Consider the following 19,426-nt stretch of genomic DNA (forward strand, 5'->3'; position numbering starts at 1 on the left):
AACCCTTGTGCTCGTTATTAACCCCCACCAGAGCAGTCCGGCAAGAGTCGAACAGTCGCTGGTGTGATGTATATTTAGAGGACATAATTCGTAAACATACTAACTCCAATTTGTAGAAGGGACGAGTGATGTTAATTTAGACTTAATAATTAATGTAGGAATTTAGCGTCCTTAAAATCTCTTATTAACGTGTCACATTAGAAACTAACGTAATGAGGTCAACCCTGGCGCGAGGGCCACCGAGCCTCGGCCGGGCGCCATGACATCACGCCAGTACAGCGCGACTCGTGGACCGGGGCGGACGCACGTCCCACGGAGAGACATCATCCATTGTCTGCATTGAAATCACTTCTGGTAATTATAGTCACTTCTTTGAAACCCCTTTTTAATTATCTCTCCGTGCGTACCTGGTCCAATTTTCGGTCCAGGACTTAATCCGGCCGCATAACTTTTAAAACCCCCTGCACCACACTTGGTCTGCGGGGTAGTTTCAGCATACGGCACAGGCCGCCTCCCGAAGAACAGAACTTTAATTAAAACCAGTCGCTCCGGCGCTGACACCACCCCGTAAGGGAACTTTGAGCGAATTTAGCTGCGATCCGCGCTCCACTACAGTGGACACGAACACCGCCTCGAGACTTTGATATACGGGATTGGCCGCCTCCAATCGCCCTCACCCCTCTTTGAGTAACCAGGCTCAGAACCGCCTAGTGCTACGCTAATATGTAATATTTAGTAACTTTGTGCGACGCCTTGAATCTAGAACGTTTTCTTTTGTAAACTTTTGCGACGCGTCACCGCGTAACATTCAATAAACTTGTGCGACGCACTTCCGCGTAAAATGTTTTGTGAACTTGTGCCACGTCTTATTACGTAACTTTCTGTCTAACTTTGTGTAATTGTGTAACTTCTGTATTGTGTGACGTCACCCTCTGTACGACGTGGCGTGTAATCAACGGTATTACACCAAACCCACAGTCGCATGAATAAACGGCGCACGTCATTTGTTGCATCACTTCAGCGTATGATTAATTAACCATACGACTCCCAACCACCGCCAAGTAGGGAATTCCTCATAACCCACGCAACACCGCCGAAGGTCCTAGTGGGCCACGCAGGGCAACCGACCCCACGACCCACCTATCGACTGGAAACAGAGCTAGTCTGGCGCCCACCCGGAAACACGACATCGACAACCGCCATTCCCGCTAGGTGCCGCACCGGGACTCGAGCCCGAGACCCCGGACGATGGCAACCTTTAGCATAGCTTGACTGTTGACTGCAAACAAATTAAATGTTTGCTTACTTGTATTAATTAATATTATTAAACCACACAAAAAATAACATTTTAAATAACGAACCTCAATTCTGGCTGGGATCCCATTCGAGAAACACATCGGTGGTGCGCGGTCCGCCACATCGTCTGTAGTTCGTCTTCAGCTTGGAGTCGTCGTCGTGCCACCTCCAGAGACCGCTGTTGCGGTGTCATGAATCGTTCATCCACATCTGTCGCTGTGTCGGGTGGGGTGTCAGCCTGTCCGTCGTCGGTCGTTATTCGTGAGCAGGTGGCCATCGGTTAGTGGTGGTCGGCGGTGGGTCCAGGCGGTAGCATGTCTTCCCTTCTTCCGCGTCTACGACTTCGTACCGGTCGCTCGGTTGTCGTGACAGGGCATCTGGCAGTTGATTTCCCTGCCCTGGCACATGCCCGACCACGAAGTCGAAAGATTGGATTAGTAAGGCCCACCTTATCAGCTTCCCCTTACGCCCCTGCATTGTTTGGAGCCAGGTCAGGCAGTGATTGTCTGTGCGAAGGGTGAATACACGATCTTCGAGGTGCGGTCGATACTTTTTGATCGCCCAGATCACCCCCAGACATTTTTGTTCGTTGCTATGGTACTAGCGTTCTGCTGGCCCGAACTTTTCGCTGGCGTACTCTATGTCACGCTTCTCTCCGAGGTCGTCTACTTGGAAAAGTAGGGCTCCTACCCCTAGGGCGCTGGCATCCGTCTGTAGGATTAGAGGGGGTCTGTGCATGCCAGCGTGTGTGACACCTATTGAATGCTCTCTTCACCTCTTCGAATGCCCGTTGGGCTTTGGTGTTCCATTGGTAGTGTTTTTGCGGGGACAGCAGATCCATGAGTGGTGCAATTATTTGGGAAAAATTGATTATGTATACTTTCAGCCAGTTAATTAGCCCAATAAATCGTTGTAGTTGTTTCCTCGAGTTTGGGGCTTCTTAGGTCACGAATTTTTGCAGGTGGCCTGCCCATCTCCAGCACGGCGTCGTACTCAGTCAGCCAGGGTTGCCCCAGCACAAGTTCCTCTCCCAAATCTATGACAACGACAGCGGTCACTTTAGTAGTCAATGCCCTTAGACTTACCTTGATATCCACATATCCCAACATCTGGCTGGTGTGGGTGGTGGTCGCCAGCCGAAGTTTGCCATGGTGTGGGTGGAGGGTGCCAGGCGGCACTAGCGATGGGTGTATGAACACCTGGCTCGCTCTGGTGTCGACGAGAGCGACGGCTGGACGGCCATTAACTTCGACAGTTATTCGGAACAGGTGGTCGGGCGGTTGCGACAGTTGCTCTAGCCTTGGTGGTTGTTGACGTTCCTGTGTTGCATTATCGTGCTTTGGCGAGGCTGTTGTTGTGTGGTGCTCTGTTTGTCGTTCGCCGTAGTTTGGGCTGTCGGGGTTGGTTGCGTCGCTGTCGATGTGTCTGTTGACTGTTTGTAGGCAGATATCGTGGCCCTCTGTGTTCGTTGTGACGAGTTGCACCAGCTGCGACGTGCGTATTGGCAGCGCGTGGTTAGGTGGTGGAGCCATCAGTGCTCGTCGATGTGTGTCGCACCATTGGTGGCGGGTCTTTTGGCTGTGCGTGTGCTGTTGTGGTGATCACCTGGGGTCGTCGTGGTAAGTGGCCTCGCTATTGTCGTGCCTGTCGACGGTGAATAGATATGCGCTGTGGCCGTCGATGATTGTCGTGGTGAGTTGTCCTGCTGTTGTCGTGCCTATTGGCTGCGCGTGGGTTGGTGCTGCGACCATTGGTTCTTGTCGTGGTGAGCTGCTGCGCCGTTGCCGTGCCTGTTGGCCGTTCGTGGGTTGGTGTCACGACTGTTGGTGTTTGTCATGGTGAGTTATTTCGCTGTTGTCATCCCAGTCACTCTGCACCTGTAGGTCGTGGCCATCAGTGTATATCACAGTGAGTTGCTTTACCATCATCATGCCCGTTGGTGGTGCATGGATTGACGTCGCGGCCACCTGTGTTTGTCGTGGTGTGTTGTGTGGTTGGTGTTGTGCTGGGGGTGGTGTATGTGATGTCGTGGCGGTCATTGGTGTTGGTCGTGATTACCTGCATTGTGGCTTGCGCACCTGATGATCGTGTGCGTGGTGACCGTTGTGTTGGTGGTTTGTCTGTTCGTCGGTGTTGTTGATGTAGGCTGTCTCGGTTCCCCCCTTGTCCGTTTTCCATCGGTTGAGTGTCGTGTGGCGTTGTTGTTGGTCGATAGGTGGGTAGTGTTGTTCTTCGGTTCTTAATCTCCCGTGGGCAATCACTGTGCCAGTGGAGGATGCCTATCGGGCAGCCTCGTCGGCACTGTGGTGGCCGGTAGGCTAGGCTGGTATCCACTCGTATCGGCTCTGCAACTCGTGGCAGTCCTCTGCCTTCGAGGGCATGTCTTCGGTGTTGTTGTTGGGGTGGTGCTGCTTGGATCGCTAGTAGGCGTCGACGGTTAGGTGGACTGTTCCGCTCTTGTTCGGCATTCCGCGGGTTTCTCCACCACGCTTGTTGGAAATTCCTCTCTGTCGCTACCGCCATCTGTACATACTCCTCAACCATGGTCACTTACCTATGCGCATGAAGGGTTGAAGTTCATCCCTCAACAGCAGTGTGATGGTTGGTAGTGCCCGATTGGGTTCCACGAATGGCGATATGCATCTTAACAATTGCAGTTTGTGCGCTACAAAGTTTTCGACGGGCCCTCCTACACGCTGGGTGTTGCTGTAAAACTGTGTAGTGCATTGCACCATGGTTGACCCGGCGTTGAAACATTGGTTAAAGGAGTCGGTGGATTCAGGCCACTCCATGTCAAAGCGCCCCCATAAGCGCCACCATGCTAGAGTGTTCCCTCGCAATTGTTCGCTGGTCCTTTCGGCCCATTTGTCTATTGGTGTTCCGCTCCGCGTGAACCACGTTTCGCATTGGTGGATATATGCTCGTGGATCCTCGTGCGGCGCTCCGCTAAATTCCGGTAGTCGGGCCACGTGGCTTGTAGCCCATGTCGGCCCTGTTCGTGCGGTGGGTGGTAGCATCACGATTTCATGTCCACATGATTGTTCTGTTAGTTGGTGTGATGTGCTCCCGAAGTTTGGGTTCGGTTTGGTTTCGGTCATTGGCGTTGTTGGAGTTGGTTGCAGTGGCATTGTGAATTCTGTTTGTATTTTATCCTTCCATATCTGGTCCCAGTCCACGTTCCATTGCTTGTGACTTGATCGTGTTGTTTGTTGTGGTGTGTTGTTTGGTGGTGGGCACTAGCAGGTACTCAGCCATGGCAGTGACCCGGTCAACAGGTCCATTATCTGGGGTTGTCTATAATTTGCGCATATTTCCTGAAGTGTTTGTGAAAACTTTATCGTGTTTTTGGTCGCGGCGATGTGAACAGCTGTCTTGGCTGACGTGTCACGTGTGAACTAGGCTGATCTGCGGGTTGGGTGCCCGGACAGTCGCACAAGAAGGAATGCGCAAACACGGGTGCGCGCGCCGATCCAATGCCTGGTGGAAGGGATTTTGCGAACGTCGCGCAAAGCAGAATGGAGGGCACTCGGTACATCGCGCACAAAGCGGACGGAGAAAACGGCCACTTTGGAGAGGGGGTTGTGGCTCATGATGTCGCTAGCCCGTATCGTTTGTTCCAGCAAGGCGATCAGTAAGAGGGAGGGGGGGGAAGATCCTTTGTCAGCTCGCCTGGTTGCACTGTCTTGTCTGACCCTAATCCCTTCTCGCACCCAAAATGGCAGTTTTGTGTCTGCGTTGTCACTTGAAGTTGGGAATTGCGTGAAAATTATTCGAAAAAAATAATTTTTGGCTTACTTTTTGTCCGTTTCTTGCTGAATTTTACTGAATTTTTCTGTTCGTTGCCACACACAGGGGCGCCAAATGCTGTTTGCCGGGGTCTCGAGTTCGAGTCCCGCGGCGAGTCTAAGGGCCTGGTGGTGTTTTATGGTGTGTTTTTCCAGGAGGGCGCCAGGTTAGCTTGTACATTTAACTAATGGGGTGGGTTGATCGGCACTAGCGTGCTTCCCTAGACTCTGTGGCTGTATCTTAAAGGTTGTTTTAACTGCTAGTAGACAATTGTGACACTCCCTGTTCAGCATAAGGTGGCTGGTGCCTAACTACAGATGTAATACACGCACTGGAACTGATAACGTGTGGTACACATATTTATTAACAGACATATTTGGGTACACGATATTGTACGACACTATTCTTGGTTGATAATTTTGACATAATGATACACGATATTACACGACACTACTCTTGATTAATTATGATTGTCTCTCCCTAAGGCAGTCCGTTAGAGGGCGGAGTTCGTTGGTTGTCCTGGAGTCGGCCAGGTCTGTAAAGTGACTGACCTTAAGGCGGCCCTGTGGCCCGTGGCCTTAAGGCAGGAATTACCGGTATGACGACCGGGTTAACCCCTGCACTGTAAAAACCGACCCGGGGTCGTGTGGGGAATTGACGTTACAAAGGATTTGGTTCATGACTATATTTACCAGAGTGAAGAATCGGTGAGTTATTAAATTAAAGGTTCCCCACAAAACGAACACACGAACACATCCACCCCGGGCAGCGAGCTGATCTGGACTGCCAGAGGGGTCTGTCTTGGGTTTTTTTTTGGGGGGGGGGGGGGTAGGGGGCGACAGTTCTGCCGTGCGCCAAACCACGAAGGAAAGAAATTACCATTATTTGGTTTTTAATTGAAAACTTTACTTGTTAATTGTACATAACCCTTGTTTGAATATTAATGCTGACATTGAATTTATCATGAAATATTGACTAAAGCTTGTTTAAGAAATTGAACAAATATTAAAGACTACTGACTAGTTGGTAAAAACCACTCGTTATGTTTATGTTTGTGGGTTTGTTCTGGATATTGTTTCAGCACCTTTTTTTCTTACTTAAATGAAGGCTCTTGGCCGCAATGAGAATTAAGGGCGCTCATTAAACACTGTGCCCGGAGGGGGCCAACACTCGTGCTCTACGACGCACATTTATTATCACGTGTTAATTTAAGGGGATGGCTTGATGGCTTACTCAGTGAATTATAATAGGTTGTTTGCATCAGGTGCAGTTCCGTGACAATATTTATACACTGGGAGTACTTGCGTATATACTCCGCGTTTGACCCGGGTTGAGTTTGCAACGGGTGCGTTCCACCAGCGGGAGCCAATACTGGCGGGTCGAGGCCGGGCTTAATGGCCTCCGGTCGGTACGACGCCAACTAGTGCAACTACATCAGATAACAAAGATAGTAAATACTCCGCAGTGCATGAACATGTCCAGCCTCGGCACTGGGTGAAAGCCAACTGGACGATTTCCTAATGGCCAATGTCTGCTACGGCCTGTGTTCATGTGCAAAGTGTGTAGAAAACGACAGTTGATATATGCCTTGTTTGAAAACATATTTGAATGTTGAACAATGTTTATTAATAAATTTATTTGTTTAAAATTGGATATAGAATGTTTAATAAAAAGTCTCTTATTATTCATGTATGTATAAAAGAACATACCCTGAGTGATTGTCATGCAGGGTATCTATAGAACCACCATTGGTGGTGCTTGGTCGTGATGCCGCACTGATTGCAGTTGTTCGTGTTACACACTACTACACTTGCCCTGGGAGGAACGACAATCGGACACGAGTCGAGGGAGCACCAATGGGTGTCTTCAATGTATTCTTAATGTTTTACTGAAAGACAACAGTGATTTATGTCATTACTATATTATGTGCATAATATTTTATTGAAAATTTGTATTCACTTTGTACACTGATATGCATGTATTGTAAACTTTTCTCGCAACTGTTGTCTGTTTCTTCCCCCGCTCCTTCTTTCGATGCACTTGAATTTCCTGACCCTTGTGTCTCTGTGTCTTCAATGAACTGAAGGAGGTTGTAGAACCAAATTCCAGACTTTCCTGTGTCACTTAGGGATTTTCGTTCTTTCTTGATCCCCCGTGCAGGTTTTTTGTACAAAATTTTGTTTCAGTAAAACATTCTTTCGACAATTCAATGGTAAGTTCGTCTGTAGCATTGTCTCTTAAATTTTTAAATAATTCCTGTAGTTTTCATCCTACAAGCATGGAAGATGCCTGTACACATTTACAAATTCCTTCCAAAATTGTTTGTGCTTGCAGATGATGCCAATTTAGTACCTTGATGTCTCCTCTCTTCTCGCACCGAACCCTCTTGGGTGAGAGCCAGGTATCGGGTGGAGAAGGTCCAACTGGTCTTGAGGCAGGATTCACATCCGGCTGGTATGCAGGTGAATAGCTAGTGGGGTGAGGGATGGGACTAAACTATTCATTGAAAAATGTCGGTATTTTTACAAGGAAACTTTGATTGACCTGAATGTCCAAACAGTTCAATTGGTCGTCTGCATCGGCTTTCACAACATACACTGAATTATACACGGTACACCCTATCGTCATGGAAGGGGGGGGGGGGACAAATTCCCTAGGCCGAGATAGGTCCTCGGATGGCCTGACTCGCGAAGGAGGGGTGCGAGCTGCAGAAAACGGATAGCCAGTTGTTCTGCTGCTTCCCCCTGTGATCGTCCTATGGTCAGTGGGCCGATTCCAACCTCACTGGCCGTCGGGCTGATCAATTTTTTTTTGCTAGCCTAAGTTAATTCTAAGTGTGTAGGGAGGGTCCAGGTTAGGGGAGGACCTAAGTGTGTCTCAGGCCGAAGCCTATACACTCTACCATGTGGGTTTTAAACCATGCGGGACAAGGGCGCGTGCATCGTGTGCTTATTGGGGTTTACTGGCCAGCCATGGATGCAATTGGCGCCATGACTGACGCCCCATTGGTCGCCTAGCTCAAAAGCTAGCTAATGTGACCCAGGTAAAACCTGCATAGACACAGGGAAAACCCTGGGCCGGTTCATGCGGGGATCAAATAACATGCATTAAGCAAGCAGGTAACTACTGGACAAGAGGGAAGAAGGGTCCAGGTAAGAAGAGTTGGAGGGGCTGAAAAACCAACCATGCTGGAGTTGGGTGCTTGGGCCTTGTGGCCCGCATTTAAAGTTGGGAGCTCCTGGGTTATTATTAACCAGGGGCACATGCGCCCCCAGGGGCGGGCGACTTCACGCGTCATCCCAGCCACAGCTGCCCAGGCAGCCACAGTTAAAACAGAAGTGGGCAGACGAGCCAGTAAACCGGCTCGAACTGCTGGCTCTCGGAGCGAAAGGCAGCCTGACATTGGGCCATCTTCATCTTCCTTCTTCCAGTCAACAGCCAACGACCTTTTTTGTCCGTCTTTGGGGGGGGGGGGGGGGTTGTTGAACTCGCCTTAAATAGGGAGAAATGCGCGGGAACGAAGAAAAGGAAGGGAGGGGCGAAATAACTTCTCTTTGGAAGGGATGAGATGTGTGCGCATAACTCGCCAAAATTTCCCTGCCCTGGTGGTGGAAGTATAAACTAGATATTAATAATTAAAAAGAAAAGATAAATGTGGCATAAATAATTATATGTACATACATATATATTCAATTCTATGTATTAAAAAGTATTTAAACTTGCTTTCACAACTTAATTTTATACTTTTAAAAAATATAAATACAGTTGGTAGATCGCCGGTCACAATATGGCGTCCCAATATACATGTTTAGCTGTGGCGGAAGAAAAATATCCATTTGTATACATAACTCGGTCATATGTACTATTATATCCCGAAATAAGTAAATATGTGTGGTTATAGCAACGTAAAAATAAAGGGTGAAGATGGTTGGTTGCTTTAATGAATTATTCTATTGTTCGTCGCTTTGTTTCTAACCTACGACGTCGCACAGATTCCTCGCCGCATATTACGTGAGTAGGCCTATTGCCGAAATACCTTTTTACCTGAATTGCTTCTGAGCTTATTAAAACACGTTTTGGGTTTAATTATAACGTAAAGTAACGTGATATTTAATATAGAGAGGGCGGGCAAGCGTCAACCTACTATAAACAAAAAAACTTGCTCCTGTGCAGTTCAAAACAGACATAAGTAGTGGTGGTAACTGCAACTTGTCATGGTTCTGGAGCATGCTGCATGGCTCATGTCCACACATGTTGCAGCATGCCCACTTTTGTGCCTGGCTGGGCTGCATGCTGCACAGCTAGATGCAACATGTGTAGGCCCTGTTATGGTCTGTGAGATAATACACTGCCCTCGGCCCTTATGCAGCTTCAACAGTGACCAGCCAATAGACCTCAATAATTATTCTTTTACTTTTTAAATTTTTTTTTTTTTAAGCATTTCAGATATATTACATAACTGTCATGTTATTTTATTAATACACAGTAATGTTACTGGAAAATGTCTGTAACTTGTTTGTTGTATGGGCTAGAATTCAAGCGAAGGCAAGTAAGCCAGACATTGTTTTTTATATATGTCAAAGTATATTATATCTCACATTAGGTGGCATTTTGATACACTGCTCCCTTGTGCCAAATCCTGCTTGAGTTTAAATGGGTCAAATAGTTTAAATGTCGAAGCGAGGTATTATTCAGGATACTATGCTTTTAGCGAATTGGTCGTTTTCTCGAATGTTCGTGGATGGTATATCAATTTCAATAAAGGGTAAGGATAAGGTTTTATCCCAATATAAGTACTACAACAAAACAATTCTTAAAAAAACAATTTTATTATGGTCAGTCATGTTTCAGATCCACAGGTCGTCTGGGATATATAACGAATAACATCAGCTGTATCACACTCAGTCCAAAACCAATTGCTTTCTGCACCTGAAAATATATATTAAAAAAAAGTATTAGTTTCCTGTAAATAAATACACCATGTCCCAGAACTCAACATTAAATCGAGAACAGATGATAGGCCAGTTAACAATGGTTCTGAATATAAAAAAAAATTCAAAAATTGTTTACGTCCGAGTTAGAGGAGTTATTTTTAAAGTTTTAAATTCCTCGGACTGCACCAAATTATTATAGACTATGACTAAAAATTCCATATTATAATATAAATTTTGTTACACAATCCTAATTAACCCTCCTCAAAAAAGTAACAATTAAAAAAAAAATTGTCAAGTCCATCACCTTGACCTCGGCCAGTGCTTCCACACACTATGAACAAGTTAGTACCATAGCCGAACATAGATGACAGTTGTTAATATTTGTAATTAACATCATAACATATTCTGTGAATGTAATCAAGGTGTTATGTAGGATAAGAAAAATAAACACTGACTGCATTATGTAACATGTATTCTGTAGTTGTGTTTGTAGACATGAAATGTAAAGACAGATCAAATGCTAAACTGTGACCTAGTTGTATATATAGCCCAAAAAAACTTCCCCATTCTACTCGAGATAACGCTGAGGTCGGCGGTCGTCTCTCGGGGCACGTGCATCTCTCCTGCGTGCTGTTGACCGGGATGTGCCCGAGGCCTGTCAGTGTGTGGGGGATTGGTTGGCCGCCTGGGGACGACTTAGCAGTGCCATCCGCTACCGACCGCGCCCCGCGGGTGTCGGACACAGGAATCCCAGTCTGTGAGTTGCAATCTCGCTGCAGTGACTGTGAATAACCAATAGCAGTCCGCGGACCACTGGCCGGCATGGTAAAGTCGTTATGAAGGCTATCAGTGTGAAAGGTAGCCTGGATGCTGATCGGCATGCAGCTGGAAGCGGTTTCGTCGGCGAAGGCACCGCAGGGGAGCTCGATGTGCCCTGGATGCTAAGAACAGACAAACTGTGGGCTGGAACTGGTGGAGCTGCGGAATGCTGTGCGCACAACGGAACTGAAAAGCATCGGAACTCTGAAGGAAGAGCCAGTGGTAACCCTGGGCAGCGCGACCTGAAAATGACCTGGGGAATTTGGAGGATAAGAGTATCCGAAATATCAAGATACTTAATTCGCCTGGAAGTCTTACCCACACGCCAATCGCAGCCATGACTGACAAATAAACCCCAATATAATAAGCACATGATGCATGCGCCCTTGTTCCCTTGTACCCCGCATAGTAGAGTGAATAGACCTCGGCCTGAGACACTCTTAGATCCTCCCCTAACCTGGATCCCCTCAAATTTAGATTAATTTAAGCTAGAAAAAAGAAAAATAACGCTGTTTTGGAGACCACTAGCACTCTCCTCACCTAATCGCTCCAACGCCACTGACTGAAACCTAGGATTCTATGCTTTAATTTGCTGCAAAGAACACATAGCTGTTAAAATACACAGATAAAAGATTGTAAACCATGACACTCAAAGAAAATGCATAGATATACAGTTCCAAAGAGGTAGATATTCCAAGTCTTTAGTGCAGAAATGTGTTCCTTTTCTCTATGCAGTTGTAAAATATTAAAAAGAAGTTTCAGTAGGCATCGGTGCCTATGTAATAGTACATAGTGAAAGAAAAGTTGCTATTTAAATATCATTGATAACATTTCACACATAGATTAGTTTATATCACTGTATTTTTGTCTGCAATGTGTTTATTTCTGTGGGGAACGGATGGTGTTGTGTACGTGAGTGTGTTTTTGTTAGGTGCGGGTTTGTGTGTGTGTTTTGTATTAATGATTATTATAGGCGAGAGATTCTGCGATAATAGTCACGCCAATTCACGACTGTTGACTTGAAAAAGTGAAGGAAAAAAACTAGGTCCTGGCTATATCAAGCTATGAAGTATACGTAATAACGCTGTACTTTAAGTTGGGTCCACATGTTTGAAGAAACAATATGGCGAGGCTTTGTCGTCTTGAATAAGCCCAGTGGCGGATCCAAGGCTCGTGATGGGGACGGTATGACACTAAGACCGGAAAAGAGAGGCTGCTTAGAAAAATGATGGAGTTTAAGTACATGGGAAGAAGGCCCCAAAGAAGACCAAGGAGGAGGCGAGAATAGCAGATAGTTAAGGGAGTGCAGGAGAGAGGAGAAGACTGGAACCGAATGAAGGAGGAGGAATGGTGGCTGAACAGATGAAGATTGAAGTATTTTACTTTGCTGACCTAGCTACAGGCTGGAATCAGTTGATGATGATGATGATGATGATGATGATGATGATGATGATGATGATGACGACTTTGTGATTAACTACACACAATATACAATAAAAAAATTAATTGCTTTACATGCTACTATGTAGTATAAACAATGATTATTGTTAATTTTTTGCACGATTATTGCAAACACCACTGAAAACACTATATGTAGGTATTAAACTTAAGTGTTATTAAGCTTATGTGTTATTAAAATTATTTCTATTTCAATTTTTGAATTGTTCTCACTTACTTTGCTTTCCTTCTAAAAATGTATGTTTGTCATTTATTAAACAAAGTTTGGTTTCAAAGTAACATAATACTCCATACCTAAAAGGTAATATTTAATGAATAATTAAAATCGATATGTACTCAAGACCTATTTTGAATTTTATCATTATATCAAAAAAATATATATATTGTAAGAACTTTGAAAAGCAGACAGATTACAGATACATAAACCCAAAATTAAGTTCATTAATATACATTATTTTAATATAAAATAAATATAATATGTTGTATAAGCCTACATCATTATATATAGCTATAGTGCATACCTTTAAAACCTTTTAACAGCTCTGAGGTTAAAGCAAGCCTTCTCACTAAGGACGATAGTAATAGTGTTAATTTTGAGAAACACTTACTTGAATGAAGGGATCTTTGATAATGATTCCATAAAGCAACATTAGGGATGAAACCACCGCTCCGGTTAGAATCATTGGTAATGGAAGCATAGCAGTACTTTTTGTCCTTATAACATCTCCCTGCAAACGAAGCAAAAAAAAACACACAAATTGCAACATTCAAGCATGTCTATGACAAACTTTCCTGTTTCAATATTTTTAAATGTTGGTTTATTGATATTAGTAAATCAAAATAAACAAATTACAATTAAAAAATTATGTTTTATGCTCACCAAGGACATCAGAGGCGATGCCAGGTATATCAACAGAAATGCGGTTATTAGTATGCCAAGCCAAAATCTAGCTTTGGCAGCATCTTCCCAAGCACAATAGGCCAACACCAACCCCACAAATATAGATGCTTTTAATACCTTGGTCCAGAAATCTGCCTGAAAATAAGATGGTCATGGTCTTGTAAACAAGGAAAAAATAAGCAACACATGTTTCTGTCCGAGCAGAAAAATAGTTTTGAGCATTATTAGCACCAATTAAATATATTCATAGTGAGTTCAGTTCAGACAGCACTAAATCAACACGATTTACAGATATTTCGGTCGCCTTTTCAGTTGCCATCTTCAAAGTAGCAGTTTCATACTATTGTAGTAGGTTAACCTTAAGATTGGTGACTGTAATGTTCACCAAAAAGGTAGGAACTATTTCTTCCAAATTGACTCGTGGAAAAACGCACTAACCAAGCTAATTCAGACAATGGTCGCTGTAGCCTGCAAATTTATCAATGAATTATCATTATCTATACGTCTTACAAAAAAATCAATGTTTACAACTTAGTGAATATGCACAATCATATTTATTTAAATAAAATTAACAGTTTCATACTCGAAAACATATTGAACAAAATTAACTTATTCTTTCTCACTACCTAGGTCAAATTATTTTTTTTATAATAGTTTTAGGCAGATAACCACAATTCAATTTACTTAAGTCAAAATACAAAGTATTATTTTTTAATGTAAACTTAAATGTATTGCAAATATCCAGAGTGCACCAATAAGCAATACCAAGAGGGAAATTTGAGTTAACTACAAAGTGTTTTTTTTTTTAAACTACTACAATAGCTAAATACCAGTGAACTAAAGAGTATTCCAACAAGACAGCTGTAACTAGTCATGCTAATACTTACACCAAATAATAATTAATTACAGTTGATTGTTAACAAATTTACAATACTTAATCACAAAGAGAGTGGACAGCTTCATTTAATGAGTGTTTTATAAGTGAAACATTACAGCATTGTTTAACAATGAAATATCCACTTTTCTTTTAGTCTTCATTAGTTTGAAAAATTTTAAAATAAGAAAATTTAACATTCGAGGAAAGCATTATGCATTTATTTCCTGCTTATTTAAATGTTTGTGTAATCATCTCTAAGAGGGTTGGAGAACAATTACTACATATTATGTGTAAGTTCGAAACTGACCTGAACTTTATTCCTTGTTTAAGTTTCAGGGTGTCTGCCAGACATAAATGTAGGTACTCATTATATATTTCCAGACAATTGTGAATTCATCTTGAGCCTTTATGTGTATGACAGTGCAATGCAGCGCTTTTATTTAATTTTCAGAATTACTACTTGTAAAAATATTGTTTACCTAGTTTTAAAGGAATTCAAAATTTTATAATTAATATGCAATACTGTATGTATTTATCTTATCCCGCAATAAAAATATTAATAATAATACATTCAACAACAGACATGATAAATAAATAACTTGTAAATTACCTTATTTTCACAAAATATGTAATATATCAACATGTAAACAATCTGTATCGCAAGCCCAACAACACCTGAAATAATCAGGTTAGAATCTTGCATAAGCAAAGAATTCTGCAACAGTATAATGGACCTGAAACAACATGAAAGTGTAAACAATTATGTGGTACATATATATTATTTAATATAAAACAATTACTTTAAAGGCATGAGAGGATTCTATCTGAAAATATTTATTTATTACATGATATATGTTGCAATTGTTTATGGTTGAGTGGTTCAGGACTAGCCCCTTCACCACCATTCTACGGAAGGCAATGTTGAACCATCGCAGAATCACCTCGTCTATAGTCTATCCCAGGCTTAGTTTCCAACAGAAGGCAAATTGAGCCCACTGTTGCCAGGTTGATACTACGCCGCTTGTTAGCCTCAAATTCTTATTTCGTTTACCATCAATAATTATAATAAGTTTTAATTTTTTGAAGTGAAACTTCTAATGCGACTTCCAACAAGATTGCGTTAAACGTTTAACACTACGATGGAGGGGGTATGAAAGCACTGTTGCTTTAAACGTTCAACGCTCCTGGGGAGGGGGAATAGAAAGAGACAGAGCGAGAGTGAATGTGTGGCACTCGAACGCATGCGCGAGCGTTAGTGAGTAGCGTCCAATATTCCAACGCAAGAAGGAGAGAGAAAGAAAAATACACAAAGGTAGAAAGAAGGATAGAGTAAGAGAGTGAGTCTGTAGATCCCAAGCACATGCGCGTGGTATTCTTGATATGCAGCGAAGTAAACAGTGTGAGCGTCGTGAAAACCAAAGGGGGAACTACCATTGATGCAGTTTTTGCAAGAAATATTGAAAAAATAGAACTCAAACATTTCGTATCTTACTTTAGTTATCATAATCCCATTGTTAATGTTATAGATTTGGATATTTCTCCACTCGAAAATTATAATTAAAAGATGCAATCAATTGTGAATTGTAAGCAATGTTAATAACGTTTGTCTTAAAGAAACAATATGATTTCACCAAAAATAAATTTCTACCCCTTCCTATTTTCATTTCCACATTACGAAGTTTCACTTCTTCCGCGCGGAGGGACTCCACGCACTATTTTTTTATTGTACTTTTTGTTGATTTTTCTAAGACCACAAAATATTGCATTTTGGCAGTATTTTTACAATTGTATACATTCTGAAATAAAAGTTATCAATTTTAAACCCTAATTATTTACTATTTCACAGGAGAAACTATTTGTAGAAGTTGGTCACTATTAACAACAAGGCATCACATTCATTATGCACTACAATCAAACAGAGCCAAAATTTTTAATACTAAATAATATAAAAATATTTAATGACAAAACCGGTTGAAACCAAGATGGTATCTTTCAGTTACGTTTCTTTACAATATTGTAATATTATGCTTTTAGTGAAAAACAACCAGAATTTATGTTCTCAAAATTCTCATGCCAAATTTTCCTTCACAAAATAATTTTTTTCCATGCATTTAAAAATTTTTTCATTACATCATTTAATTTAAAAATTTTGTTCTCTTTGGATATATATGATAACAGAACACACTAAAATTAGGACAGCGCTAATAGCAGATATTGTGCATTGGCAAGAGAGTAAATGCCCATTAAAATGCACACTGCTAACTAAGGATTATACACGCTATAGTACGCCTCAGTCATGCCGTGGTAATCTCCCCATTGAAATATCTGGGGCCTTCGGGCCTTTCAGTTCATTATGTTACCATTCAAAAAATTATCTCCATTTGCTCATTCCAATAAGTTACCTTTTTACACAGAGCATTTACGACGATCTCTGAAAACTAAGGAAACCAATTACATATCCGCACTGTTAAATTTCATCAAGAGAAATATGTGGCAGTAACGATTTGGTTACGGAGATATTCAACGAACTTAATTTAAAAAAATTGGGAGAATATCCAACTTGGCCTTGGCCTATGTTTAGTGGGAAAGAAAGGATCTAAAATTCACAATAATGGTTTCAAAATATGTTATGTAATAACAGTTTTTTTATCGTTTAGTATTGAAAATTTGCCTTCATTAAAACGTGTATCACACGTTAAGAAGTATAGTATTAAGTATGTGTCATAGTTTATATTCACAGTACTATTACAGTTGTAATTTCAGAAAATGATTGAAAATACTAAATGCCAATGACTTCGCATGGCAAACTATTTATACCATCAAGTCATTATTTACTTCAGGCATTCTATTAAATTTTATACTATGACTTAACGAAGCTAAATTTTAAAAATCAAATGATATAAAATTGTTATGACGTAAAAACTTTCGAAACCAACAGTCACATAGCCCTTAAGTAACCATTCCAGCGACTGGAAAACCGAAACACGGTTGCCTGTACTGGGATTCAAATGAATCCTCCTGAATAAGAGTCCAATATTTTACCACTTTCGCCATCTATGGTAAACTATATGCTACTGCAAGGGTGTTGCAGTCCAAAATGGACATAAGGGAAAGAAAGAAGACACTATGGAGCTCCTTCAGCCAATAACAAAGTAGAAAAATACACGTAAGGTAAAGCAGACTTGTTAAATCATCTGTGTGCAGTTGGATTTCAATACAAATTTTTATCAAATCGTAAATCTGTACTCTTGGACAAAATCTGAGCGTAGCCATAGTTAATGTGATACTCTTTGGTCGTGTATCGGTACAAACCATTAGTACTTTCAATATAATAGTGGTACTGAAAATGATTTTCCACTGCTATCAATTTAACACAAACATGAAGTATTTCAGGAAAAAACAGACTGATATTATAATTTTAACAGTTTTAACTTCTTCAAAAGACAAATTTTGGAACCAACTGAAAACTCCACGTAAGAAGGTCCACACTTGAAACTATAAGCATATATGTACAAACACACCAATAAAGGCAGTTATACTTACAAGACAGCGCCACTTAGGAATGGATAAACAGGAACATTTCTGGTTGACCTTTGCTTGATAATACTCTTGCAGGTAAACCTTTAAAAAAAATAATATATATATATATATATATATATATATATATATATATATATATATATATAAAAGTGAGTACGTGGAGTCCACGCATGACAGAAATGAAACTTTATTGATTCTTAGATATAGCTAGAGATGAATTATTTACATTTTCAATCACACTATTTACATAAATAAGAATGATAGTTAAAAAAGTTAATTGCACAAATCAATAACTGTTTTCCACACGAATAAATAAATTGTAGATACTTTAAATTAAATAAAAGAAATATGGTAGCATCTATCAACCATTATGAAAACTAAGGAGTTGACAAACTCAAGCAGTGTTACGAAAATTCTGTAGCATCACTGCTACGTCATTTCTACCTGTCGCCTGCCGTCACACCCTTCCGGCTGCTACAACTAGCATATAGCATGCTTCGCTATGTACCTATCCCCCCTTCTTTGTTATCTTCCCATTTGACCGCTAGTGCATGCATTGGAGTGTCGTCGCCGCTGACGCACTCTCCTCCTTTACATACCTAACTATTCCCCTCGTGTGATCGGAATTTTTGTAACTCTCGAAAGTTGTAGGCTCCTCAGCAAAGAAGTTTCACTTTAAAAAAAAAAATGCACGTCTTAGAATCAGTGAAAGTATTGACGCAATTTTTAAGCAAAGTCTGTATGTAATATTTATAAGAGAAGATACGAAAGTTAGCACGAATTATAAAAAAAGTCCACTTACAAAGGAATTGAATACAAGTAATAAGTGCATTTTAAGTAAAATCACTAAAAAAAAAAAAATGCATTGCCTTTAGCTGTTTCAAAATTTACTTAAAATATTTTTTTAGTGTACTTAATATTTAAACTATATTTTACATATGCTCTTAGAATTTCAAACTTACACTCCTGAAAACTTTGCGAGTGTAACTGCCGTGCCTGCGGCCGCTCCAACAAGGTCCTTGTACTCTTCTAGAACCATTTTCTGTAACAAAAACATCACATTTCAATTATTTAAATGTAGGTTTAATCTTATTCTGACCACTGACAACTCTACTCTCTATTCAAACGTTCTTCTGCAAGTAAAGGGGGGGGGGGATAAAATAATTGATTAATATAAAGATAACCAAATTGTATAAAAAAGATTCCACCCTAAAGTTTAGAAATATAATTTATCAGGTAATAACCCGCGGCTTCGCTCGTGCAATTTCAGGATAGTGCTAATATTTTAACATTGTAAGAAATTTATGTATGTGATTTCATTTAGAAAGTTTTTGCTAAATAAAATGCCAGGAGTGTATACAGGTTGTTGGCAAATTGACAGAGGGGGGGGGGCATAAATTTAATGGGTGGCAGGAAATGCCAAAACAAGCAACTTTTATTAAGGAACACATGTACAGAAAAGAAGCCATGCAAAGTTACAGATGCGAACTGTAGTTTATTTGGCGGGCTACCACTACACCAGGGAGGGGAGGTAGCAGTAGAAAGAGAGGGCACGTACAAACAGTAGCTGGTTGGGGGAAGAGGGGAAACACAAGGAGGGCAAGCTGCGGAATGCTGGAATTATATAGTTTGGTGTTTAAGTTAGTCAAATACCTTACTAATAAATTTAAAAAAGTTTCATCAAAATCTGTCACGTAGTTTTCAATTGATACAGGAACAAACCTACAAACACATTTATTAAATTAAAAAAAAAAACTACATTTTTAGTTCTACAAATATTAATAGCCATCATTTCATCCAATTCACGGAGTTTTT

General features: G+C 41.3%; 1 protein-coding gene across 1 annotated transcript in view; it reads right to left on the bottom strand.

Moving 5' to 3' along the window:
- Positions 1–9,892: 9,892 nt before the first annotated feature.
- Positions 9,893–19,426, bottom strand: part of LOC134534550 (uncharacterized) — a 28,592-nt gene continuing 19,058 nt past the window's right edge. Inside the window, exons 6-11 of the mRNA XM_063373032.1 lie at positions 18,574–18,653; positions 17,615–17,692; positions 14,682–14,805; positions 13,174–13,329; positions 12,902–13,021; positions 9,893–10,011 (exon numbers count right to left, since the gene is read on the bottom strand). Of these exons, the coding sequence (XP_063229102.1) occupies positions 9,919–10,011; positions 12,902–13,021; positions 13,174–13,329; positions 14,682–14,805; positions 17,615–17,692; positions 18,574–18,653 (651 nt within the window). The 3' untranslated portion in view covers positions 9,893–9,918. The remainder of the gene's footprint in view (positions 10,012–12,901; positions 13,022–13,173; positions 13,330–14,681; positions 14,806–17,614; positions 17,693–18,573; positions 18,654–19,426) is intronic.

Source organism: Bacillus rossius, chromosome 7, assembly GCF_032445375.1.
Source record: "Bacillus rossius redtenbacheri isolate Brsri chromosome 7, Brsri_v3, whole genome shotgun sequence".
Taxonomy (NCBI): domain Eukaryota; kingdom Metazoa; phylum Arthropoda; class Insecta; order Phasmatodea; family Bacillidae; genus Bacillus; species Bacillus rossius.